We start from the raw sequence: 27,702 nt of genomic DNA, 5'->3' as shown, positions 1-27,702 counted from the left end.
CCCCACAAGGAGCATGGAAAAAAAAATAATCTGAACAGTTTGATGAAAATACTAGGTTTCAAAATAGAAATATCCATATAAAATTTGTAAGTGCATAGTTTATATATGCATGAACCCAGAACTGGAACCTCCTCAAGCATCACGTGGAATTTAAATGACAACTTCTGAGCTTGGCAGAGGGATTCCGACTGTTAGCTCTGTATATTTGGGGAAAACAAACCTGTCTAAGTGTGTTAGATATCATTTACCCAGCGCAGGCAAAAGACAATTCCCTGCAATGCTGCACATCCTGTCATTGACAACTACAAAGAGCAACCAACTAAACATCTCCTGTTGAAACAAGAAAGTGCGCGAAGGGAGCTGACAGAGAAGAACCAAACAAAGACGTGGTAAGCCTTGGAACTTAAAAGTCTCTCCCAATACAAAGGACAAGCAACAGACTTCCACAGGAAGAGTGGGAGTACTGAAGCTGTGAGAACTGTCATCCTAAGAGGCGGACCTACAACATGGAATCTCTGAGGAGATGAGTCCATCAGCTCTCATGCCGTGCCCTCGGATGGTCCCGGGCAGACAACCCGCAGCCTGCAACAGCCCCTCCGTTGAACCCACCGCCCGTAACCCACGCAGTCAACCGCGCCCGCACCTTCACCCTCCCAGGGCCCGGCCCGGCCCGGCCCCGCCGCCATCTCGCGGCACGGCCCCACCCTCGCCGCGGGCGGGATCCGTCACACCACGCCGCAAACACCTCCCCGGCCGCCGGCCCAGCCGCGGCCGCCGCCTTCTTCTCCTCCCCGCCGACCCCCTTGGGCCGGGCCAAACCCCTCCCACGTCTGCGGCGAGTGGCAGTGGCAGAAGGGCGGCGGCGCCGCCGCCATCACGTGAGACACCGCCGAGCGCTCCGTGCCGCTTCGTCCGCCGCCGACCCTGGCCTCGCCCCGCGCCGCCATGCCCAGCAGCGAGGCGGTGCCGCTGGGGCTGGGCGCCTGCCGCAGGTCGGGGGCGCTGGCCGGGATGCTGGCGCTCGTGGCGCGGGTGCTGGAGTGGCTGCGCTCTCTGTTCTGGAAGGAGGAGATGGAGCTCACGCTGGTGGGGCTGCAGTACTCGGGGAAGACCACGCTGCTCACCGTGCTGGCGGTACGCTCCACGCCGCCGCCGGGCAGGGGCTGGGGCGGCGGCAGGGGCAGGGGCAGGGGCAGTGGCTGGGGCGGGCGGGCGCGGCGGGTGGCAGCCGGGGGGCGGCGGGCTGCGGCGGCCGCCCCGTCGCAGCGGGCGGAGGTCTGGCCCCACGGCCCGACTCGGCCGGCCCCTTCGCTCCGTTTTCCCCAGCAACAAGTGCGGGCTGCGTCTCCGCGGCGGAGCCGTCTGCTGTCGTGAGATCCCCGCAGCCGTGCGCGGCGGGACGGGTGGGGCCGTCAGGGACCGCGGGCCTTCTGCAGCCTCGAGCGTGGCCTCCGGGCTCGGATGCGGCTGGCATTTTACACAGGAGAGGAAGAAGATGCCTCGTGTGTCGCGACTGCACAACGTGACCGTCGCAAACCAGGTTCCTAAATTCTCACCCGTCAGTGAGAGCTTACCGCTCACGTCAGTGTATTCCAAATTAATCAGTAATACATTGTGCTTCCTCCAGGGCCTTAACTTTCCCTTTACTGGTTTCTCCCGCCAGCTGCATCACATCCCACAGTTCCCTGATGGCCAGCCCTTCCCTAGCATTCAAGTCTGGCACACCATTCCCTTCCCACTGTAACAATGGGATGGCCTTGCTGCCTTGTTCAGCATCTGCACTGACATCTACCATGACATTTTCCATTCTGTCTCCATGCTGAAATACTCTCTCATCTTTGGTTGATGTGCTGCCCATCCTTCTGGTGCACTTTTCTATCTGCCCCAAAGCTTTCCATCAGAAGGTTGCAAAGGAATGCACATTACGTAGGGTTTGTGCTGATCGTGAAGCTTGTCAACGGTGCCGTTTTCTCCGAGGTCATCAGCTCTGCACTGTATTGCAGCTTCACCTGTCACGAGATGGGAGCATCCAGATGTTGGACAAAAGCAGGAATAGGGCCTGTAGTCATAGATAGGGAGACAGTGATGAACGTGAGCATAGGGCATTTGTTGTTTCCTTCGTGTGTGTTACAGGCAGTAAAAGGATATGGTGAATTAGTGTGAGTGAAGAAGTTGAGAGAAAGGATAAAAAGGAATGGAGTGGCGAAAGTGCAGCTAGCAAGGATAGTGTGCTTTGAGGCACATCTGTCAGTAAACAGAAAACAGATTAAATACGCATTTTTGTTAGTTTCAGGTGGTCATAGTAGCATAGACCTCTGTACTCTTGTAATCCATTGGAAGCGTGCTTCCTGCAGCAGGCTTTGCTGGAGGAGGAGACATAATAGATTGTATTGTTTCTTGAATTGATTTAATAAAGGGAGCAGGAGAGAGCGCAGCATTTCAGAGACCTCAGTGCTCTAACAGTAGTGTGCATTGTCAGACTTTATGCTTGTAAATGCCCACTCGTTCAGACTACACCTGTAGAATAACATACATGTTTGTCTTTCTCATGCTAACCCAGATGTGATAACACTCCCTTTTTCTGCAGGTCTACTTTTGTCAGCATCTCTTTAAAGAATATTCTGCAAGGCATCCATGTTTTCTGATCTGAGAAATGTCACAGATTGCAGTTTTTGTAGCTTTTGGATTTTTTAATCTGGAGATCACGTGCCCTGATAAACACCAAGGGAGGGTGGTTGAAGAATATGGGAGTAAATGATTTAGGATAAGGCAGTAGGTGTCAGTTGATAAGAGGATGGCGAGCAGACTGATGATGGGCATCTGTTTGTGTGTGATTAGCATGCAACAGGGGGAAAATAGCAATTAGAAAACAGAATACTTGAACTCATTGCATACTTCAGTGGATCATAAAAACAAATGGTAGGAAATAATTATTTTTCCCACTGTGCAGTAGTGTTCTGAGTCTCTCTTACGCTACCATCCAATAAACATGCTTTAGAACAGTCTCCTCCCTGATAGAGCCTTATTTAGTTCTTGGTTAACAGTGGAAACCTTGGATAAATTCACTGCCTCTTACTGTGGATGCACACTGATGTATTGAAGTGAATCTGCCCCATTGTTTTTGATTGTGTAAGGTGTAATGACTGTATTCATTTTCAGTTCGATGTTCATCAGCATTTAGAATGGACATTACAATCTTCTTGCATTCATTATTTTCATTTCTGTTAAGATACAATCGCTTTCACTGAAGTGTAACAATGAAATTGTACATCATGAATATTCAGGAAAATAGTTCATTTGTCATGTAAAACTTTGCCACTAAGCAAAACTGAACTTTTTACTTTATGGTGCTAACAGCAATTGAAACAACACAGTAATCTGGGTTTTTGTGCTAATATGGGTGAAAGATTAAAAATACTCATTTCCTTTTTTCATTTTGTGGGAAAATAAGGAACTGTAAACATAGGGCATAGTTTGTAGCTGGATCCACTCAACAAGAACAGAAAATTTTAGAAGATTAAAACTGTTGAAGGAGAAGACATTCATATACTGTATTCTATCCTCCAAACTGGATTGTTTTCTGTTTTTATCTTCCAGTTTAGTGTATTGAATGTGGTGTATGTTTTGTGATCAAAATGGAATCCAGACTTCTTATGCTTTGCCTAAACAATAACTTAGTAAGTTGGGTATCTGTTTTTTCCAGGCTTTCTTGTTGCTAAATAGTGATATTGCATCCCCACAGTTTATGTGCTAGGAGGTGTGTGTATGTCCACACAAATTTTGTCCTCCGCAAGTACATATACTATATATTTTACCAAATAGGCCAGAACCCACTGCAGCAGGTTGGTAGTGATTGGCTTTGTCTTACTGCATCCTCTTAGAAACTTCTGTCTCTGCTGGGTGCGTGGATCTGTAGGAGAGTGCTGGTGCATTTGTCTTCACTGCTGCTGCTGCTGACAAGTCACCGAAGCAAGGAAGGAGAAGAAAAAGAGACTTCCAGCAGCAGAAGATGGGGATGATGTGTAGTACAGAATTTCGCAGTGCTAAGATCAAACAAGTAATTGATGGAATTTGGTTCTTGCCTAAGCGATCAAATTCCAAACCCCCAAATCATTGAGAAGAGCACATAGCTGACAAAGGCTATATATGTTTCTAATCCCAAATTAAAAGTACTAGTTTAATGGTCACAAAGCAGAGGTGCAGTGTGTTCTCAATCTGCCATGAGTGAGGAAAGCAGTTGCAGAAAGCATGTAGTGATCAGCAGTAGCACTAAGGATAGCTGGTGGCACTACGGGGCTATGAGTTGCTGCTGTGCTGCACCTTGCAGCTCTGATCATCTGCTTCATGAGTGGGAGGGCCCTGCTGGAGGATGTTTGCTTCCCTCATTTGTATACCTGTATGCTGAAAAAATAAAGATTATAAAGGATGCTGAGGTGAATGAAGGGAATGTGGGAAGATAAAGACAAAAGGGTGGTGGCAATTCCAGGAAGCACCATGCTCCTTCTCTCTGGGTGATTAGAAAACCAGGACTACTGTGTGCGTTGCAGACAGCAGGGCCTGGACCTCTGCATAGAAAGAGTTATTAAGTAACCTTGGTCATGTCCTAATGCACCACTGGTGTTGAGGTTCAGTCCCTTATAAGTCATGCATTTTGAATGAGTGTCACCTTTCTCGTGAAAAGCTATCTATGCAGTGGGTAAATTTTTGTAAGGTTTCTTTGTTGTACTGTTGAGTATCTATCTTGTAGACGTACTTGTCTTTGCTGCGGGTTGGAGGTAGGCATTCAGCATTTTGTTGTGGTTTATGGTATACTGAATTGTTCCTTGATTTTTCCTGTCTCAGTGACATTCTTTCCGGTTTCTATTCAGGTTCTTTCAGGTTCACCTATTCAGAAGCTCAGAGTGCTCTTTAAATGAATACTTCTTCACCATTTGTTACATCTGACGTTAAACCTTTGGCAATAGCAGTGAAAATCACAGAATCACAGAATTGTAGGGGTTGGAAGGGACCTCCAGAGATCATCGGGTCCAACCCCCTCCCCCCCATCCAAAATGATGGGGAAAAATTTGAGTATAGTCAGTTTTATTATATTTTGACACCCCTGCTTTCTGGTTTGCTCAAGAATCAGATGAGGAATTATCTGAAGTCTCGTGGTTTCTGGGGTGATCTTAGTCACTGAGGAGAATAAAAGATCATTTAAAGGGACTGAAATGAACAGTCTTCCTTGGCGTGACAATGCATTAATTGAAGTTCTGGCCAATGCTCTCTTGTGGAAAATTAATGTGGTGTTTTACTGTGTTTTAAAATAAAAATTTTATTTTGCAAATGAGAAATTCAGCTTCTTTGTATCAGTTATTTTATAATATGTATAATTTTTTTTTGCATTCCAGTCAGGGCAGTTCACAGAAGATATGATTCCCACAGTAGGCTTCAATATGAGAAAAATAACAAAAGGAAACGTTACCATAAAGGTAGGTGTGCATGGTTGCATTAATATAGAATGTATAATTAAAAGAGAGTGCGATAAGAATTTGTAATGAAACTGTATGCAAAGTTGTTTTTTTCGGGTGATAAAGGATCACCTATCTGTTTTTGTAGTTCAGAAATTCTTTTAAGAGCACATAGCTATACATTTCTATGTTACATGAATATATATTATTTCATGATATCCGTGCCAGGTGGAACCTGGCTCTCCTTTGGATTAGAAAGGTCATAAAATTCCAAGATACTTGGGGAGCCATGTGAACAACCTGGAGGTGCCACTCTTGTACTCTCTTCTCATTTCTCACAAATCTAGAGCAACTTTCCTGTTAACTTTAGAAGCTCAGTGGAGAATGCATTTTAGCTCACACTGTGTTAGCTATCAAGAAACAGTACTTAAAATCTAAGTCAGTTGTGTCTGCACCATCTCTTAGTGCCTCTTTTCTCTCTAGATGTGGAGAGATATGGATGCTGCCAGTTTGATTGTAATTCATAGTGTAGGCATCAAAATACAGATAAATTACTAGCATTAAGGCTCTCTCTGTTGTTTGATAATAAAAGGAATCAGATTGATTAGTCTAGCTCAAATTCATGACTTTTATCTAAAATTAGGTGAAGAGAATGTAGGTTTTTGCTTTTACCTTGACTTTTCCCTTCTTTTCCTTCATTTTCTCTCCTTTCTTGCTCAGTTCTAAGGGTGTTCTTATTCCTCTGGGTTGACATGACTCTTGTACCTAGGAATGATTTTCTAAAAGCACCTGTAATGTGAAAATAAGCAGTTGCAAATTATCTACCTGCTCACTTTAAACAATGAGCAAGTACGGGCTGATAAAACGGAAAACTGACTTCTGTTGCTTGGGAGATATTAAAGCTGAAGTATAATCATCATCCAAAACCTAAAATGACCGTAGGGATATAGATAGTGTGACTGCCTTTTTCTGGTGTTACTCTCTTGGTATGCTTTTTCAAAATCTTTCGTGACTGTAGGGAGTTTCAGCTGAACATTAAATTGAGTATCTGCTTCTATGTTAAACAGATGTAAGATAATCACTAGATGCACTACAAACACCTGTATATTATAGTGCCTACTAAAGCCAGACTTTTGAAATACATTGAAAAGGATCCAATGTTAGATCCAGTTATTTACTTGCAGCACTCCAACCCTCTTTCTAGTAAGCTCTCTTTCAGATTCACATCAGGTTTGGATGAAATAACAACTCTTAATACTGTTCATGATTTAACCTGATTTTAATTTCACAGGAAATTTTGGCAGAAATAAATAAATGATGATGAATATCTAAAAACTAGGTCCACAGTAAAGGCTGTTAAGGCTTAAAAATGATGTGGGGTAAAATGTAAAACAAAATAGAATGTGAAATGGAGGAGAATCATTACTGCTATGATGACCTAAGTTCTGTGTCTTTGTAAACAATCACTACGGTACGTGAATACAGCCTGCTTTGAGGGAGAATCTGACCATACTTTTATCACAGAGTTGGTAGAGCAGGAAGACAAAGTAGAATTATAGAAGTATTTTTAAGTCTGATATTTCCTGTAGAGTAGATGGTTGGTAGAAGCCTAAATTTTTGTTTGTTTGCTTGTTTGTTTCAGTAAAGATGGTTTTTGTGTATTTGTGGGCTTAAAAAATCTGTTGTGTGATGAGCACTGCAAAAGTCACTGTTGGGTGGCCAAACCCTTTGAAGAATGTCATCACAGGACAAAAAAATATTTGATGGCAGTGTCCAATTTAATAAAGTAAATACAAATTATCATACCTTTATCATGTTTTTATTAAAATATATATTAGCACAAAAAGCTGGAATTACATGAGTAATTTTCTGAAACGTTGATAGAAAACCTTCAAAAGAGTTTTTGACTCAAAGAATTTATGTAAGTAAGAAATCAGGTGTGAGTTGAGAGCTCTAGAAATTGAAGTGTGCAGTGGCTCTCAGTTTTATGGTTTATTCCTAAAGATAAAATTTCTCATTATTTTCATGTAGTTCAGTATTAGTCATGTGTGTAGCAAACCCTTATATTCATGTATCTGCGTGTATATCCAGGGTTGCCTTGTCCCTTATGCAGAATCTGGCACTTGCTCTTGTTAAACTTCATGCTGTTGGTGATTATCCAGCTCTCTCAGTTTGTCAAGATCTCTCTTCAAGGCCTCTCTACTCTCAAGGGAGCCAACAGCTCCTCCTAATTTACTGCTGTCTGCAAATTTACTTAAAATGTATGCATTAGAGTCCTACATCCAGGTGATTTATGAAAATATTAAAAGATAACTGGCCCTGAAGTTGAGCCTGCCGAACGCTATTAGTGATTGGCTTTAAGCTTGATGTAACCCCATTTACTGATACCCTTTGGACGTGACCCATCAGCCAGTTGTTCACCCACTGCATTATGTTTTTGTCAGCTGTGTGCTGAATTTTTATTTTCTGGAAGAATGCTGTGAAAATGAGTGTCAAAATTTTTGCTGAAACTCAGAAAGATTACATAGCTGGTTTCACTTGGTCCAGTAGGCGGGTAACCTCATAAAAGGAGATTAAGTTTATCGAACAGGACTTTACCCTTGTGTTGGCTGTGACCAGTGACTGTGCTGTCTTTTGGGCATTTTTCAGTGACTCCCAGAACAACTTTCCCTCCAAATCTTATCGCAGTCATTATCTTAGTTAGACATGCTCCCTTCTTTCACTGCCTTGTTTCTTTGTGACTCATCCCATTGTGCATACACATGAAGGTCAGTCCATAAACTCCTCATTCCTCTAAGTAACGGCTCCTGTGAATTCAAGAGAAAGCAGCAGATGTCCAGGAGTGGATGTCAGTGAGTGATAGGGGGAAAAAAGAAATACTAGTCTTGAGTGCCTCTGTTAATTAAATGTCTTCCAATAGCCATCTGCTATTGCTGATCAGAGGTTTGAACTCGGATGTAGAAAGAACGTGCTCAAATGTAATAGCAGCTCGATGCATTCCCGTTTGTTTGTTTTCTCCCAAAGGAGAAAAAAAACCCCTACCTTTTGAATCAAAATCAGAGCTTCTAAATAGTTTTCATTTAGGCTCCAAATTCTTTCCAAACTATATTTCTTGTAGAGAGAGGTAAAGTCAGTCCCTCATCAAAAAATCAAAAAATAACCTTTTATCACACCTGCTCTTCTGCCTACTTCTAAACCTGAAAATGATGTTCCTTACAGTGAGGACAAACCAGACTTACTTCTGGGAAAACTGAGGGAGTCAGGTGAGGGTGGTGGAGGTTAAAGGTCACCTTTTACAATCAGCTTAAGTAGATCGTAGTTTGAGGCTTTACATTCTACTTTAAACCTATTCATACACCCTAGTACTCCATTCTATCTGCGCTAGCGATCACATGGCAAAGCAATATCAGTGTAACTGAGGTAGTTGGAAGCAACCTCTTCAGAACAAAAGCAGCGCAACTTTACTAGTTTGCCCCCAGTCAAGTTATTGAAGTAGTATAGCCCCAGCTACGTGGTTGCCACTGTGATGTGGGAAAGCAGGGTATAGATGTGCATTTTGGGGGCAATCTGGGTAGATTGTCTTAGTTGCAGAGCTCCATATTTAGAGACAGAATGTGGAGAGAGAGGAGTAAAGCAGTTTTTCAGTTGCTGAGGAAAGTTACATTTTCCTTCGTTCTTCCACCCTGACACCTATAAACTCATAAGTACATTTAACACAGACTATGGCTAGAGGGCTGCCAGAATTATGTGTTCAATTTGCATACGTAGACTGATTGTGAATTTGTATGATTGTGACAGTATTTTTTTAAACTAAATGTTGAATGCTATAGTGTTAGAATTTATGAACTTTGAATGATTTTAAACTTTTCTAATCCTTGGAATTTATTCATAATTCATATTAGCTATAAAAGAGAATTTATGAAAAAGTCATTGGCCGTCAATACCAAAAGTCTGATTGATGTGCTAATTGTATAGATTTTCTCCTTTATTATTCTACTTATTATACAAAAATGAACTTGTGCTAGCTATGACAGCAAATAAAGATAATGTATTTGCAACAGCAACCAGAGGTACTTGCCTTACAAGTGTAGATGCATCCTAAGGCATTCTTAGTCTCTTAACCATCAATGGCCAATGTCTGTGAGAACTAGACCAGTGACAGAATTGTGATTGATACTGTGATATGAAGCCGCAAATGCAGACTCACAAGAAAAAGCTATTTGTTCTCGTTTAGGAAGTCAAACTGTCTTTTAAGTTTCACTTATTCGGACAGGAAATTTTTTCTTACTGTTCTTTCAGGCATGCAGGAATTTTGTCTTCCTAAGTGAACTTTCCCTCTGTTTCAGAAGACTAAGCACATTTATAGTGAGTCGTAGAATCATAGAGTTGGTCAGGTTGGAAAAGACCTTAAAGATCATGAAGTCCAACCACAACCTAACCATACTACCCTAACTCTAACAACCCTCCACTAAATCATGTCCCTGAGCACCACATCCAAATGGTTTTTAAACACATTCAGGGATGGTGACTCAACCATCTCCCTGGGGAGCCTATTCCAGTGCTTAACAACCCTTTCTGTAAAGAAGTGTTTCCTGATATCCAACCTAAACCTGGCACAACTCGAGGCCATTTCCCCTTGTTCTGTCACCTGTCACCAGTGAGAAGAGACCAACCCTGCTCTCACTGTAAGCACATTTCAGGTATTGGAAGAGAGCAATAAGGTCTCCCCTCGGCCTCCTTTTCCCCCCACTAAACAGCCCCAGTTCCTTCAGTCTCTCCTCATAGGCCATATTCTCCAAGCCCTTCACAAGCCCTGTTGCCCTTCTTTGGACCTGCTCTCAGCACCTCAATGTCCTTTCTGTACTGAGGTGCCCAAAACTGAACACAGTACTTGAGGTGAGGCCTCACCAATGCCGAGTACAGGGGCAGGATGACTTCCCTAGTCCTGCTCTCCACTCCATTCCTTATGCAAGCCAGGATGCCATTGGCCTTCTTGTCCACCTGAGCACACTGCTGGCTCATATTCAGCCAACTGTCCATGAGTGCACAAAGGTCCCTTTCCGTCAGGCAGCTTTCAGCCACTCCTTGCCAAGCCTGTGCAAAAATAAAGACTAATAATTTGTGCCAGAATTGATATTCCAAGATGAACATCATGCAAGCATGAGATATCTGTGAGTTTCTGTACAACTGTGTCCGATTCCAAAAGTCATACAATAGGTTTTACAGTACAGTTGGTAAGAATAAAAGGATAATGCTAACGTTATTGTAAATTAACTAGATTTGAAAACAGTATTTAGTTTGGAAACCAGTATGCACAGGAAAATAATTGATCCCAACAAGTTCTAATTGTCTCTCAGCGACAGTAGTATATAGTAAAAAGAGGAGGATATGGCTGTTCCCTTAAAAGCTTACTTCCCTAAAAGCCTGTCAAGAAGTACTTCCAAGTCACTATTGCTGTGTTTAGATAAATTGTTAAAATCTTACCAATTGCTAGATACAATTTCTAAAAATTATTTCACTGTGAGAAGAGTGATGTAATTTGTTGATATGTTGATGACTGGAGAATACTGAGGGGGATGTGTCAGCAATAAAGCGTGATTTTTTCTCAAGTACCAAATGGCTATGATAATACAGCCATCAGGTACTATGAAAATTCTTGGATAAAGCATTATTTTACTAAACTTGTGAAGTCCTTGAAATGTGGCAGGAACAATGTTCATGGTATGCGGATAGATTGTTGCATTTGACCTTTTTTGGAGATCTTGGTATGCTGCATAGAAGAAGAAATTAAACCTAGTATAAGAGTGAGACTGAGTAACAATCTGTATCAAAAAGTCATCACGGGGAAAAAAAAAAAAAAGGCATTGTGGAAGACTAGGACTTATCACTTTAGGATGAGAAAGTTACACCACCAAAAAGAGGGTGGTAATAATCCTGGGTGGTAATAATCCTTCTTGTGGTTTTTTGACATATTTTCATTTAGGCTACTAAGAAGGAAATACTGTGCTGGTGCAGCATCGTTGTCTGGTTTCTTGACTGCAGTTCTGTCTCTAGATTCTATATTATTAAAAAAAAACCAACAAAAACAACAGTCTATTTTATTTCTGTTTTGACAGTCTTTTCCAGAAGCCAGTGAATTTACTCTTGTATTTAGTCTATCATCCTAGAGTGTAAAAGTATGGTGACTGGCATACTTAGGTATAAGCATTTATCTGAACCACATGGGAAGAAAAATACTGATTTATGTTGGCCTAAAGAATGGAGATTGCCAATTTTATGTGGTCTGTAACGTGGCTCATGTGGTTGAGAGTGATAAAAATCATAAAGCTCTCAGCTCTAACCATGTACTGCCAAACTTTAGTACCTTTTGTTTCCAAAACAAAATGGGAGGAAAAGAGGAAATGTTTGAGCAGACACCATTTAGAGTCCAAGCAGGAAGCTAAGTGGATTTTAAGGCTGTGGTCAAAGTATTAAATTACAGGATTCCAGTATCAAAATGCTTAATGTACTTCAACTTATAGATCTCTTAAGGCTCTTATGAAGTTCATAGTGAAACCGATGACCATCTATCTATCTATCTATTTATTTATTTATTTTTGATGAAGCTGTATGATTGAAATAATTTGAGGTTTTAATTCAAAAAAAAGTTTGTCATTTGCAGAGTGATTTGATTTTGTGGTATTGCTCTGTTTTTGGATCAGCACTTTACTGATACTTTTACTCTGGTGAGGTTTACTGTTCAGTAAGCTAGAGAATAGATAGAACATTTAACATACCGTGTTTTGGGAGACTCAGAAGACTCACATTGCTAACTGTTCTCTGAAATGTTTGTGAAACTCAAACTAATCAACCTTTGATTCTAACGAATCTTAGAATGAGTTCTAGCATAAGAAATAAAAAAAGAAACATTGTAACACAAGAAATGTCTACAGAAAAAAGCAACTTCCAATTTCCTTGGTGTTTCAGCGTGCTTTAAACTTACTGTCTTAAAGTTGTACCACCAGTTGGTTTCTGCACTCCACTGGGTAGTGCAACCTGGTGAGAACTGGAGCTGAGAAGGTCGGACTGCAGTTACCCCAGCTGCCACCGCTAGAGGCCAGCCTCTTCCCATGGCAGCTGCAGCCTGGGCAAGTACCTGAGGGCCAAGCCAGGTATCTTGCTGCTTGCTGTTTGCTCTGATGTGATGGAGAAGGATCCTAGCTCAGTGTGTTCCTCTCTTGCTTCCTTCATTGCTGCATTCCTTCCTCCTCTAAATAATTGTTTTCAAGTTTTGGCAGATATGCATAATCCTCCTGCTTTTTAATGTTTCATCCTACAATTAAAAAACAGCTGCTGCTACACCATCTCACGTGTCATGCTATAATATAGCCCTGTGACTGTACTGCTGATACAGCTCCAGCAGATTCTCTGCAAGTACTGGAGTATTCCAGTTTGGGTCCATCTGAAAAGACCATACTATCTCTGGTCTAATGTCAAATCAATCAGGATCACATCACATTAGAAAGTCCAGTCACTAGTCAGTGACTAGGGGGTGTTTAACATCTTCATTAATGTCTCACAGGACAGATTGCAGCCTGTGCATGTTTGCCAGTGCTGCCAAACTGAGCAGAGCTATAGATACACCATGTGGTTGTTCTGTCATGTACAACGACCTCAGCAGGCTGGAGAAATGGGCTGACAGGAGCCTCAAGCACTTCAACAAAGGGAAGTCCCAAGCCTGCATCTGGGGAGGAACAACCCCAGGCACCAGGACATGCTGGGGACCGGACAACTGGAAAGCAGCTTTGTGGAAAAGGACATGGGGGGTCCTGTAGTCATCAACTTGACCATGAATCAGCAAAGAAGGCCAGTGGTTCATGAACTGCATGAGGAGAAATACTGCCAGGAGGTTGAGGAAGGGGAAACCTTCATCTCCTCTGCATTGGTGAAGCCATGCCTGGACTACAGTGTCTCAGTCTACTAGTACTAGTGGGATGTGAAGCTGCTGGATTCCAGTGAAGGGCATGGAAAATATTAAATCACCATCCCATCAGAGAATTCTTGGAGGCTGTGTATGTGCTCAGTTGTGTTCAGAAAGTAATGTGAGTTAGGATCATGTATTTGGCAGAAAGGTGTTCAGTGGTTGGGCAAATGCATGCGACCAGAAGGCAGAGTCCTCAGATATCTCACTGGACATTCAAAGTAACTGTTAGGACTCCTAAAAATGAGAACAGTTGATCTCAAGGAGCTGACTCAATTGTCTAAACCAGCCTTGTGCTCTGAGATGAACCAGGTGTTTACCCAAATATCTCTAAATAACTGTTTCTTAAAATTTGGTGTTCCATGAAGAGGGTTCCACGGTATACCTTGTTTTATGCTATGCACTTTCACTCTCTGAAGTTAAAAAAACTCTCTGAGTTAACTCTCTGAGTTAAAAAAAGCTTCTAGAATGATTTGTCATCATAATAGATTGAGCTGCTTTGTTCTTCTGTGTCTGGCAGCCATAAAAAACACTGCTCATTTTTCTGTTCTTGGGAAACGTAATGATCTACTGGATTATCACCTATTTTGTGTTGGTGTATTTGGTTCCTTCTTTCTGAATATGGATGTTGAACTTGCGCATGTTAAATCTCAGCTGCTGTATTTCAGACTGTCTCTCAAGTTGGTCCAGGTAATTTAGTATTCTGATCTTCTTTTATCCATTCCCAGCTTGAAGTTTTCTGTAACTTATATAAACATATATTCTATTCCAACATACTGTTGGGACGCCTGGGGACCATAAATGCTACTTCTGATTAGTTATTTCCTCAGCAGCTTTGTCTCTCTGATGCATGCTGAGAATCTGTCATAATTGCTTATTCCAGAGGTAAGAGAACAAGGGGGACAGACAGTGGGAGTTCAGTGGAGTTAAAGCTGGCATCGGAGAATGTCCTATTGCTGTCTGGTCTACCAGTATTAGAGTAAGTTTTCTCAGCATATGCTCTGTTGCACATTCCACTAGTTTTTGCTATTGAGCACGTACTCATTTTGCTTTCATGGTTGTATGTTCCTCAAGAGCAAGTAAAATTAATAATTACTGCAGTAGTTATCGATCCGCTGTTAGGAGCTAGCAGTGACCTTGTCTCTGGTCTCCTTGCTGTCTTCCAAACGCAGGTTCTGCTCATAGCTTATAACTTCTGTATGCTGACCTTCACCAGAATCTCTTGGATTTTGATGCCTGGAGTTTGGCTTGTGATCCTGTGAGGATTGTTTATGACCACCCACCTTTAATCAAGGCTTTCTGCCTGGCAGAGAACACAGTTTTTAGGTCAGGATGGATTGGCTTCTTGTGTTTAGTAATGTGTTACATCTTCATTAAGGGGGCTGCAGTCTTATCTCTAAACTTAAGCTCCCTGGTGCATTCCTGCCTTAGAACACATCGTGGCTGTAAGCAGCACTAAATTCAGAAAATGGTTGCTGAGAACAGACTTTGCTTCCGTGTCCTATTTAAAGTCCAGCAGACATTGTGCCTTGTGTCTCTTCAGCCATTTTGTGCTGTTTCTAGTTCTCTGCTGACAGTGCAGTGCCATGATTAAATTAATTATGAACGGTGTGAACTGTGCATACAGTACATTTTTTTTCTGACTGGCATGACTAAAATAAATTACCTCATTGCAAAAATGTTAAAAAGTTGGGCATTATCACCAGGGAGGGCTGACAGGGTTCTTTGAAGGACCAAGGCTGTTTTCAGAGAACAGGGTGTTCTGGGAAGTATTGCCTGCAGAAACTGTAGCCGAGTGCCTTTTTTTTTTTCAGCTCTAAGGCAACTGCTAATATGTTTGCAAAATACGTAGTAGACAGATATTAACTACAATTAATGGAACTATGAGTGTGTTCTCACTTTCATAATGAACTACATGGTTAGTATTCTACAAGTAAGGCTCTATACTTTTGTAACCACAAGGCAATTTATTAAAAAGTGTACTTGATTTGGCTCTTTTTATTCTTCCCGTTTATTAGGCAAGAAAGGAGAATGTTACCAAGTGAACATTCCACTCTAGAATAGGTGACCGTTTAGGATTTGTCTCCCCTAATCTTGGCCAGGTGAAAAGGAGGAAGCCAACTGGAGCCATTTGCCTAAACTCAGTGGAAGGCAGTGGGTGCTTTGCAAGAGTGGTTCACCTGATAGGTGAGGTGGGTAAGACAGATGACATCTTTTTCTGCTTTAGGTGCCCTCAGGGAGCTTCAGATTGCTAGTAACTTGGATGAGATGCCTACGTTTTAGCAGGCTGAAATTGCAGGAAATGAATTCCCTGCTTTCCAGTTACTCTTTGCCATTCCACAGTGAGTTGGCTATGAATGCTGTCACTGTGCTTGCTGTATATGTGTGAGCTCTTTTAAGTCACGTGTCAGTATACCCGGATTTGTCTATGTACAACATGTTGCTGAATGTTGCTCATGCTACCTTATTCGGCCCAAATATTTTTCTGTATTTAAAACTTTCTCATCTATTTGTTTAGGTTAGGTTTTATGGCTAATAGTTTCTGACTACATCCAATCAAATATATATTTCTATGTTCAGGTACTTATTGTGTCAGATTCAGCTTGCAAATCAGGATGGTTCAATGCCATCAACTTCATATCTGCATGAAGATTAAGCTCTTTTAATATTGAAAGAAGCTCTAGTCACTACTGGCAAGCCTAGAGTGAAATACTATCATCCTAAAGAAAACATTGCTTCTGGTCAGCTGAATAGATGAACAGCTGTCAGCCTACAGTGAGGTCTTAGTGCCCATGCATTAACATGAAGACAGAAATGTATCACTGTACTCATCTCTGTCTGCAAGATAAATCCCACCCAGCAGAAAAAGAAAAGCTGCAAAAAACTGGCATTTAGAAAATACTACTTATCCTTTCCTGCAACTTTCTCAATAACTGTCAAATTTTCCCACAGTATAAGCTAATTATAAGAAGCACAGCTAGAGTGTTAATGAGCCTCCCCGTAAAAGAAAAGCTTTTGAAAACCTTTGAATGTAATCCATAACTGCATTTTTTTCTCGACTGTCGTGATACACCTCTGTGCAAAAGGAAAATATTTGTTCCTTAAATGTAGCTGATATCTGCAGTCTTAGCGAGGAGCCTTAAAGCCGTATGAACAAGAGACATACCCAGAGAGTTTCCTGTTCTAAAACAGGCTGACTGAACAGGTAATTGTGCTATGGCAGATTGTGGTAAATAGCGATTCTGAAGTACAGTGATTAATCTTGTTTACAAATTAAAACATTTCTTTATGAGAGTATAGACTTGCAAGCATGGTAGGAATTACTGTTCTACAGATATAGATGGGAACAAAAAAAGCAGTGATTTATAAAATGTTACAGGAATAGGAATATAGAAATACATAGAAATGAGATTTAGCCTAAAGAACAACTTAAGATGTTAATCTCCTCTGAGAGAATGGCAAAGGATATCAAAGAAACTTCTTATCTGTTTTGGTCATTATGTAGGCATTTTGTGCTTAACATCAGCTGATCTGTGCATAAAACTACCTATTATACGTTGTGAAAATTTTATTCCTGAGGGATCAACAAAAACTATGGGAGAAATTGAAGTCCAGTCTCTTTTAAAACCATCAAGATATAGTGAACTTTTCTTTTTACAGCTAACTTGATATTCTGTTGGTAGGGTGTAGTCTCCCTCCTCTCCCAGAATGTTTTATCTGTGTATTACATACTCGGATACAAAAATAAGTAACATACAAAGCATGCAGAGCTCATGCATGAAAACATCTGTAATGCCAGCACATCTCTTTCCTGAATGTAAGAATGCCTCTTATAGTTCTGTCTGTTTGATGTACAGTGAAAATGGTTTAGGGCAGAGATTCAATATGGTAAAGAGTATTAGAAAGTTACTCCTAGCAACATTTTAATTTCATAAATAAGGAGGTAATTTTTTACTTCATCAGTTAATTTTCATTTTCTGATTAAGGTAATTATAACGTAATGCAATGATAGAAACTTGGTTTGCACACTGTTAAGAACACCTCGTGTCCTTCGTGTTGTACTTTTAATGAATAACTGTAAGCCTTGTGAGGGAAACTAACTGGAAATGACTTATCTTTCTGTTGTTTCAAGGTGACTCTTTCTCCTAATGAGAATAACACTTGTTCTGCAGTGTGATTTAACACATTATTCATATAGTATATCATCAAACAAGGACAGAACCAGTATTTCATTATCTTGTATTTGTTTTGTGATTAGTCCAGCCCACATCTTCTGGATTTTTCTGGCTACCAGGAGTAACGGCAATCAGTCTCCAGAAATCTAATCTTATTACTGGCCTTCCCTATCCTTTTGCCCCTTCTTTTCTCCTCTGATCTACCAAGAAAGTAATGTGTTCTTTTTCTCCAGACACACAGATGTCACCAGATGGCTACAGTTAGTTTCAAGGTCCTGAAGAATTATTTGAGTAATTAGTGTTGATGAGAGGTTTGTCATCTAACTATAATATTGAACAGGGTACTTATCTCTTTCAAGCTTTAAAACTAAAAGGTTTATTTTATTAAGACTTCTGAAACAGCACCTCAGATGTCAGTGCAGATCATAATTGATACTCAGTTCATGTTCAGAAGTTCACCCAACTCTCTTTAATGTGTAAAATTCTTAATCTTATAAGAGGGATCAAAGACAATGTACATTTATGTGATGTACTAATGTTATGCCAAGAGGAGTGGTAAGATTATCAGTCATAGAATGTGATCTGTGGACTGTGGAAGGAAAAATACAGTCCACGTTAATTGAAAAAGTCCTTAATCCAAGGGTATATTGTCTGTTTTATATTGTCACAGCAGCTTTAATCTGTTTTGATTTAGAAAGCATAAATGTGAAAGCAACTCCTAAGGAAATTTGGAAGGCATAAACTTTTGCTTCTATGCATATTACTTGCAAATTCAGTTTGGGCTGTAATGGATATGCCTCCTAGTTTTGATGTATGGAACATATAACTTTGATAGCTAAATCATTTGAAATAAGGGGTAAGTCTTTTGTATAGGAACAAATCCACTCCTTTTATTTTTCAGTATTCATTAATATTTTAATAGGCATGTTGCATGTAATACAAGTTAGATGTTGCAGCCTTTAGATGTAGCTGCAGCAGCTGCATCAACATGTAGTCCTTGCATTCACAATTGTTCCTTTCCCTGCTATTTTGATCTTGGATCTTTGAAGCTGTTTATTTGCATCCACCAAAAATACTAATTTTTTTGCAAGCAAAGGAGAAGTAATTCCTGTATAGAAGAGTAATGTGCTAGCCCTTTGATAAGGAGTTCGCTGTGATTGTCCAATGTTAATAGTAGGCATAAGCATTTGCAGGATTGGAGCTTTATGAAATCCCAAGCAGAAGTTAGGTTTCCTTTTCTTAAGATTCACGTATTAATCACTTCAGGCCTACCTTACCCTGCTGTTTGTTTTCTGGTTCTAATCAGCTAATTCCTGTGCCTTTTATGAACATCTAATGAACAAAAGGGAGAGCTGAGGTCCTGGAGTTCCCTATGATAAACAGTCCTTTACATGGGCTGGCTCTACTCTCTCACCAATTTTTTATTAGTATCCTCCTTTATCCCACTGAAGGCTTGATGTGTTCTTATCTCAGGTCTCCCTAGCCCCATAAAAAATGCAGCTCAGTAAATGTTTTCATTCAAGTAAGCCATTTTTTGTGGGTCATGGACCATGTATTTAAACAATTCAGACTTCTTTTTTTTTTTTCCTATTAATGGAAAAAGGCAGAAGTGTCCTGGTAGACACTGGGAACTGTTTCAGTCACAGAACTGAAGGAGCTGAGAATATATTTTCTTGAGGACAGTCTAGGAACTACAGTCAGGCAGTGTAAACTCAATGTGCATGTTGCATGGAAGACTTCTTTTGTTACACTCTTTTCTGTTAGTGCTGTATAGTTCAAAAAGAGTTTTGGACTTGGTGTGTTTTTATCTTTTCCAGGTATGGGACATTGGAGGGCAGCCAAGATTTCGAAGCATGTGGGAGCGTTACTGCAGGGGAGTCAATGCGGTTGTGTAAGTTTTTAATGTTAAAATACGTAATATTTTTAACATTAAAATACGGATATGTTTGCACACTTGTCCATCTCCATCACTTACCCATTTCTTAATTGTGCTGCTGTTCTCTTATGGTGAGATGTTTAACTGAGCCTGGTGGTAACATGAAAACAAGAAGGAAGCGTAAAATATGCAGCAGCCTTCTTTTTGGAAGCTGGCTACTACATCAGCATAAAGCAGAATTTAAGAAAAAAACAACTTGGACTGTAATAGAGAGTTACTTGACTTATTGCATTTAGAATGACTTGTCTTGACTTTTCTGGCATCTGGATGAAAGATACATGTTATGCAGCTGACAGAAAATTATTTCCTATGCTTGTCATATTCTTGTTGATTCCTAGCACTTGATATAGGTTCAGATAACAGTGTATTTAATAGAGTCCACTGTCTCCATCCATTTATCCATTACTCTTTACTACTTTGCTGATGTTAGATTTTTTAATTGAAAAAAATATTGCTGCTGGAAACAGATGCTTCTAGAAAAGTCTATAATAGGATGCTTAAATCTGTCAAACCATTCAGTGAGAGGACCCAAGACAATACAAATAATGTTTTATACATCCTGTGTTCCAGATATATAAGAAATTGCATGTTCCAGTTTTGTATCTTCCAGTATTAATAACTGCAGGGTTTATACAAATGAGGAGTGGTTTAATGCTGTTGGCAATGTGAACACATTTGCCAAATTATACTGAACTTTTAATGCAGCTTTCTGTAAGTGAAGGACAACACCATAAATATCTGTTTTCCTATTGCAGTTACATGGTGGATGCAGCAGACTTGGAAAAAGTAGAAGCATCAAAGAATGAGCTGCACAGTTTGATAGATAAACCACAATTGCATGGAATTCCAGTACGTATTTTGATTTTTATTGTTCTTACCGGACCGTAGATGGCGTAGTCTTAAATCTTCGTGAATGTGCTCTCCTGGACTCTAGAAAATACTAGCTTAAGTCTGATGCAGCCTTGATACAACTTTGTAATATTTTTTCACAGGACTTAGCATCTTATCAGAGCTGCAATGTGTTTGTACATTTCTAGTCTAAAGGTCAGAAGAGATTTGGAACGAATTCATTTTCACATGTGGCATTATCAGAAAATAATTATTTCCAGACAGTCCCCTTGTCAACTGGGTTTAAACCTATGACTTAAATATGTTTGTGGCAGTATCTTAAGACATGTGAGATTTGTTTTTCTGTCAGATGCTAACATAGTCACCTCTGCTTCCTGAGATTGTGGAGGAGCTTGATTTTTTCTATCTTGACTTCTATTCCCTGACTGTTTGGATTTTCAAAATAAAAATGTTTGAAAAAATGCAAAATTATAATGGTTCTCAAGTATGAGGTGTCAGAATGCTGAAATTCTGCTGAGGAATTATGGAGTTAGAGATTAATGTTGTTCAAAAATGAGGTTGAACCCCATGACAGGGCTTGGAACTACGTAGTCTATAAAGTCCCTTCTAACCCAGGACATCCTATGATTCTTTTATCAGTGATTCATTGAAATGTAATGTGTCATTTGAGACCTGATATAAATCAATCTAGCATTGACCTCAGTGCTGACATCACCGAATGAGTTATTATGTTTGATCATAAGAAAGAAACTAATAATACTTAAAAATTAGAGGGGACTTACTGACAGCTTAATGGCTTTTGCTTCAACCCTCTTTGCAAGCGTGTGGATGCTCAGCCCAGTACAAATGCTTGAAGTCATCTGAGGAGGAGTGGACAGAAAGTTCACATGAAGTCACTGAGAGGATAAAACTAGGCAAATGCATTTATTTGAGAGTTTTTCAAGTGGTTCTTAATCTTTATTATAAAGTTTGCTATTATTCTGTTTTTATGTGTTACTTAAATACTGAACAAATCCTACAGAAATCTACAGTCATGGTGGGTGATATTGTTTTTCTGTACTCTCTGTATGGACTGTTTTAATTTTCGCTGTCCCTTCCTTGACAGAATAGGTCACTATCAGAACTACCTAATTAAATTCCTTTGGCTTTATATGTTATGATGCCACATTTCATTTGCCCAGCTTGGCCAGCACAGTGCAGTAATGTACTTTTTACTTATTTTTATTTAATAGATAGTCACTAGTATTGAACTTTCTCCATTTTATTTTAACTAGGCTTTGGCATTATAAATTTTAAGATAACTTTATTAATCTGAGAGTATAAATAACGGGTTTCTTTGTGTTCCAGTTGCATGGGAATTAATGAGACAATCATTTATTTGTCTGGGAATTGAAACACATCTGTAAAACAGTGATGCAATTATAATTAAAAAAACCTTTGTTGCTTACTTTATCTTAGAATGTACTCAAACCATTCATCTGACTTTAACTTGTACTTGAGGCTTTAAGTCTGAGCATCTGTTTAATAAATTTTCTGCATTTCTCAGACTTAATTTGTAATTGTTGCTGTTTGCATTTTTTTATAATGGGAATTCAAAGGGGAGGGAAAGGAATCAGTCATTTAGCTGGGATAGGGGTGAGCTGTGGTTTGGCTGCCTGATTAGTATACCTTCATTATACCTACATTGAGAACCAGGGAAGCAGAACTGGAGAGAGAATTAGGTGATTTTGAGGATTCAGTGTTTACTGCTGGGTTCATACATTTGATCTGGTCCTGTAGATTCAGAGTCTACTGGTGGCCTGAGTGCAGTGATTAATGCTATTTTCCAAGTTTATGTTTCATGCTAAAGGAGTCTGTGTAGGGAACTTCTGATACTGATGCACTCATTGATGATTGAACACATTCAGTTTTCAGAGGATACGTACCTGGCTGGGAAGGATGTTTCCAGGCTGCTCACACAGACATTGGTCAATCTGAATATGTCAGCTATTGCATTATATGTGTATATATATATGTATATGTATATGTATATGTACATACTATATATATATATATATATATATATATATACACATATATATATATTTGGCTACAAGATCCTATATATTGGCAATAAGTGACAAAATACAGAAATAAACTGTTATTGCCCATGGATTAATATAAATATTAATTATTTCTTTCAGGTGTTAGTCCTTGGAAATAAAAGAGACCTCCCAGGTGCACTGGATGAAAAACAGTTGATTGAGAAATTGTAAGTAGCTGGTCAGTGTAAAAAGCTAAACCACTATGAAATAAGATATATAAAGGAAAGTGCTTGGTAGTCTGTGGCAATAGTGAACTGTAAGAGGTTCCATTTTGCATTCTCAGATGCTCCATTTCAGGTGCTCCTGGCAGTTGAAATAGCAATCTAGGCTGATAGCTGACTGCAGGAGACTTGAACCTCTCTTGGTTATGATTTCAGTTGTGCAGAGTTGTTTCACATAATCTTGTTCTCTCATTGCTGAAGGTAGAACTGCTAGAGATAGTAACAGGATCACTTCCCAAAGTACTTTGTAGTGGCAGTTTAGTGCTCAAATGGCATTACAGCAGAATCTTTTCAAACTATTGTCTACAAATGTGAACAATTTGGATATTTTTGACATGTATCCTAAGCATATATTCATGTATAACTGAAACTGAGTTAAATTGTTGCATTGCAAGGGTAATTTTAAATGAAGTACACAATTTTGTAAAAATGGTTGGTATAGCAATAATTTTGCAGAATACATTTTTGTATCTCAGATCACCTAATTTTAATCAGTAGGAAGTGAAACAAAGCTTTCTGTTTAGAAGGATGATCCAAAGGCTGAGCAATGGAGAATTAGGAAACAGAATCACAAAATGTTTGGAAGGAACCACTGCAGATCATCTAGTTGAGGTCCTCTACTCAAACTGGGCTCCTAAGAGCTCATTACACAGGACCATTTCCCTAAGCCTTATGTTCCTCAGGCTGAACAGCCTTGACTTTCTCAGCTTTTCCTCATAGGAGAGATGCTCTAGTTAATAATTTCGTAGTCTGTTTTTTGGAGCCTCCTTGTCCTTCTCCTACTTGGGACACAAGAGCCAAACACTGAGCTCCAGATTTGGCCTCATCAGTGCTTAGTAGAGGGAAATGGTCACCTCCCTTGACTTACTGGCCACACTAACTCCTAACGTAGTCCAGGGTATCTTTGGCTTTCTTTGTGTAAGGGTACATTGCTGATTCCTGTTCAGCTTGCACTTCCTGGTGCTTTTCTGCAAAACTTTAGACTCTTCTTTTCTCAGTGCTTCTACTTGCCATCTGTTCCATGAGCATCATCTGTTTCCTGCATGTTCCTTTCACTTGTGTGAGGATAAACAAGTGAAAAAAATAGAAAAGTGTTCAGAAATGCTGAGGAGGAATAGGGAGATTCCCATAATGAAGCTGAAGTAAATTAAGAAACAATATCTTCCTAACTGAGAGGTGTCCTTTCAGTAGGAATTGGATCTATTACCTTTGTATATGATGTAGTAAGCTTTCTGAAGAATAATGCTGAATACTGTTGCTTGTTAATAGAGCTAAAAGTTTTGAACACTAAAACAAGTGCTGTTATTTGGTGCGGACTGTTACTGTCAGTTCATTGAATTCTGCTTTTTTATTATTCATTATTCCATTAACTTAATGAGAAGCTTAAATGTTTGAAATAATTTAATAACCTTAATGTCTTTATAATTAAAAAAATAATAATTTAACGTGCTATGGCATATTCTAAAAATTTAATATATGAGAGTAGAATTTAACCCAGTGAATAAAGTGCAGGAAATTTCTGTTGCCTGTTCTTGTGACGTTAAAATGTTTTTTTGTTCTGTAGAAACCTTTCAGCTATTCAGGACAGAGAAATCTGTTGCTATTCTATTTCCTGTAAAGAGAAGGATAACATTGGTAAGCTTCTTTTTCTTTTAGCCTTGTCTTGTACACTTTGGATCAGATGTTTAGAAACATTAATGATATTTGAATATTTAGCTCCCACCTGTGCTTGAAAATCTCAAATTACTTTGAAAGACTTTGTTGGAAATGCCATCTTCAGTGGTGTATCTTTTAATATATAATTATATTTAATTTAAAAATCACTTCCTAGGAAGTTGAGAAATAAATTTGGCAAAGGTCTTGGAAAAGTGGGTTTAAAAATGAAACGGACTCAACCCCTCACAAAGACTGTGCTGCTTTTGAAAGAAATAGTAACTGTGTATGAAGGCCTTCCAATTATTAGGTGGTACTTAATAAATTTTAATAAGTGTTTCTCTCCATATGTGATCTTTCTTTTAAAGCAAACCTTATATGCACACGTCTATAGGGTGTTCCTGAAATAGAGTGGCTACTGCTTTTGTACTACTGAAGATGTGCTGAATTTACCCTAAAATCTGTTGGGCACCTGTAAAAGCCACATGAAGTTGTCTCATATTTAGCCTTTGCTTTTTGCCCTTCTCAGTCTTTCTTCTTTTCTTCACTTTCCTGTTCCTGTCTTCTGTCATGTTCTCCCCTTTCTCCCCTTTCCTCTCTATCCTGTGTGACAGTTGAGCTTACTTGGAGACTGCAGTGAGCGGGAGGAAAGGTAGGGTGGGCCGGCCCTGGCAGCCATCTTCCTTGTGCAGAGAGAGACATGTGGTGCTTACTGGGACACGTACAAACTAGTAGATATTTTAGCTGCTTCTTGAGGAAAACAGGCTCTTTGGAAGAGCTGGTCAGCTTTGTAGGACTCAGCTGAGTGAGAGACAGTGGGAGTGAAAATTGGTGGACAGCCAGCAGTAGCAGGGAAAATATTCTCTTTGGGCAGGAAGAACCAGGTAGTGGAGTAGTGAGGTGACTGTGCTATCATACCGGATCTTCAGAGAGTTAGGGAGACTTCAGCCAAGTGCAGGAATGTACTAGGCAGTGTCAGGCAGACCACTCATCTCTTCCCTTGGATGTGGTGTGTAGGCTTTGGGGGCACTGGTTTGAAGGGGACCTGGTTTTGCTCCAGCTTGGGTTGTAACCATTATTTCTTAGTAAGGGGAATGCACAGAATGTATTGTTAAACTTGGGAAGAATAGGCTTAGGGATATCTGCAGAAGTGAAGGACAGACTGAGTTTGGAGGCAGGCGTAAATTAGCAACAAAGTGAAGAAAGTAAAATACAGGGTAGGCAAGAAAAAACTGAGTGGAGAACACCAGAAACTGGATGGCTCCAGAAATTACGTGGCTCCCAGTTAAGTAAGCACAGGTTTGTTCAAAACTCAGAATGTATTCCCCGGTTCACCTAAGTACCATCTTCGCCTTCAAGTTTTATAAATGCGGTGTCTGAGCCTCATCAAATCATTAAGGCTTCAGTGAAGGATCTCGAAGCGATAATGTAGCTGTAAAATGTATCAGGCAGCATCATTTCTGGCAGCGTTCTGGAGAAAATAGGTTTTAATCTTAGTTCATTTATGTGAATGGCTGTGAGGAAAAAAGCGTGCAAAAAAAAATTATGCTAAAATTTGCAAATGGGAAACTAATGAAAAGAATGATCACTAATGCAGAACAGTATAGATCACTTACTTGTGGGAGTCCTGAGAGATAAAAAAAAAAAAAAAAAAAAAGCAAAAAAAAACCCAAGTCCTGGCTGAGAATCAGTCAAGTATCTTCCAATGTAACATCGTGCCTAGGAAAGCTGATCTGGTTTCTGAATATTTGCACAGGGAAATTAAAAACAAAAAAGATTGGATGATGTATATCACGTGCATTTGGAATTGCATGAGCATTATTGGAACACAGTGTTCATTCTGTGCCATTTTTTGAGGAAGACCTGGGAAACTGAAAAGAGGTTGAGCAATAACCTGGGGAGATCAAAGGACTAGTAGATATCATTTATGATGAAAAACTGTAATGAAAATGTATTTAGCTTATTAAAATGATGAAAATACAGTTCTGTTAAGGAGAAAAGTGGGAGCTGTCCTCTTGCTCCACATTTATGATTGATGTCAATGCAGTTGAACGAGAGAGTCATTTTTCAGTGCAAACTGTAACCTAACTAACGAGCCTCATCAAGGGGTGTTTGTTTGAGGCTGTCAATTTCTGTGTCCTGAGAGACTGGGGAAGATTAGTACATAGTTATTAGCTTTGGATGCTCTGGGATGCTTTTGTCTGCCTCAGTGCCTAAGCTGATCTTCCTGGAGTGCCATTTAGGATTTAGCACAAATAGGGCGAAAAAAATTAAAATTGAGGGCTACAGTTGTTCCTGCCTCCTGGCATCCTTCCTACCACCCTAACAGATGTTACTGCCTTGAGGCAAAAACAACTGATCTGCTCATGAATCAGTTTGTAAACTACTGCGGTCTTCAGCCCAGTGCATAAGTTAGTATCAGGAGGGGGATCAATTTCAGCTGTCAAATTTTACTCCAGTGTTCCATGTCTTTCAGAGACCTTGGGTTCCTAGAATCTACTCAAATGGCTTCTTAATGCCTTGTCAGATGCCTGTCCTCTTCTCTTTTGGTCATGTGTTTCTGCCTTTGTTCTCATACTGCATTTCATTCCAGTCTGGATTTTACAGTACATTCTATGGTCATTTTAGATCTTTGCTTTTCCAACATTTCTTTATCTGTAACGTAGAAAATTTGATGCCAGTCATCGTATTTTAGGAATATAAAAATGCTCATGATTTAGAAACAAAAAACAACAGAAGAACCATGTGGTCTTGAGTGCTCAGTTTTTAATCAGGTGTGAATGAAGGCCTGTGGTTACTGAGTTTTCTTTATTTGCTTTTTTTTTTAATTTTAAATTTGTATTAACCTGCTTGTGCTGTGTTGTCCCTCTAAGCTCTGCAGACAGACTGTTGAGTTTTTCATTTTGTTTTGTCTATCCTGGCAGACATAACGTTGCAGTGGCTTATTCAGCACTCCAAATCAAGACACTGTTGAAGAAAACAAAACAAACTTGCTGAAGATAACTCTTCTTTCCCAATCACTTTGACTCCTATCAGCTATATACAACTGAAAAGATAAAAGAATACAGCTGCATACTACCAGGACTCACTTTGATCATATTTGTTAATGGAAATAAAACTAAACTATGGCTTGTCTCTCCATTCCGGTTCTGTTTTTTGTTTTTTTTGTTGTTGTTATTTTTTTTTTTTTAATAAATACAGATATTTGTTTGCCTAGATGAAATTCCTGAATGCCTTAATACAGGATGGAAAGAAATTGGTGCTTTTGGGGGCTGAGATGTTTGAGTTTATGCATGTGAATTATCAAACAGTGTTTTTTGTTTGGTTATGTTTTTTCTAATTTTAAACTGAATAAACTGCACAGTGGAAACAGA

At 39.7% G+C, this 27,702-nt stretch overlaps 1 protein-coding gene across 2 annotated transcripts; it reads left to right on the top strand.

Annotated features, from left to right (window-relative positions):
• Positions 1-735: 735 nt before the first annotated feature.
• Positions 736-27,702, top strand: LOC125692370 (ADP-ribosylation factor-like protein 8B). 2 transcript variants are annotated; one of them, XM_048942819.1, is made up of 7 exons: positions 740-1,134; positions 5,391-5,471; positions 19,403-19,476; positions 20,277-20,370; positions 22,554-22,621; positions 24,240-24,310; positions 27,253-27,702. In XM_048942819.1, the coding sequence occupies exons 1-7, from the start codon at positions 946-948 to the stop codon at positions 27,300-27,302; spliced, it is 627 nt and encodes a 208-aa protein (XP_048798776.1). In that variant the 5' UTR covers positions 740-945; the 3' UTR covers positions 27,303-27,702. The 2 variants fall into 2 exon arrangements, with proteins under 2 accessions (XP_048798853.1, XP_048798776.1); XM_048942896.1 differs by lacking the exon at positions 24,240-24,310 and having other exon boundaries at positions 736-1,134.

This window comes from Lagopus muta, chromosome 1, assembly GCF_023343835.1.
Source record: "Lagopus muta isolate bLagMut1 chromosome 1, bLagMut1 primary, whole genome shotgun sequence".
Lineage (NCBI taxonomy): Eukaryota > Metazoa > Chordata > Aves > Galliformes > Phasianidae > Lagopus > Lagopus muta.
Note: the sequence above shows the minus strand (reverse complement) of the source record. Positions and strands in the feature narration are given on the sequence as shown.

What these genes read in the sequence shown, in the direction of transcription:
- LOC125692370 (XM_048942819.1), top strand. Translation starts at nt 946, where the DNA reads ATGCCCAGCAGCGAGGCGGTGCCGCTGGGGCTGGGCGCCTGCCGCAGG. An exon ending in AGGGGAGTCAATGCGGTTGT is followed by an intron (nt 19,477 to 20,276) that starts GTAAGTTTTTAA and finishes TTCCTATTGCAG; the next exon opens with TTACATGGTGGATGCAGCAG. An exon ending in TAAAGAGAAGGATAACATTG is followed by an intron (nt 24,311 to 27,252) that starts GTAAGCTTCTTT and finishes CTATCCTGGCAG; the next exon opens with ACATAACGTTGCAGTGGCTT.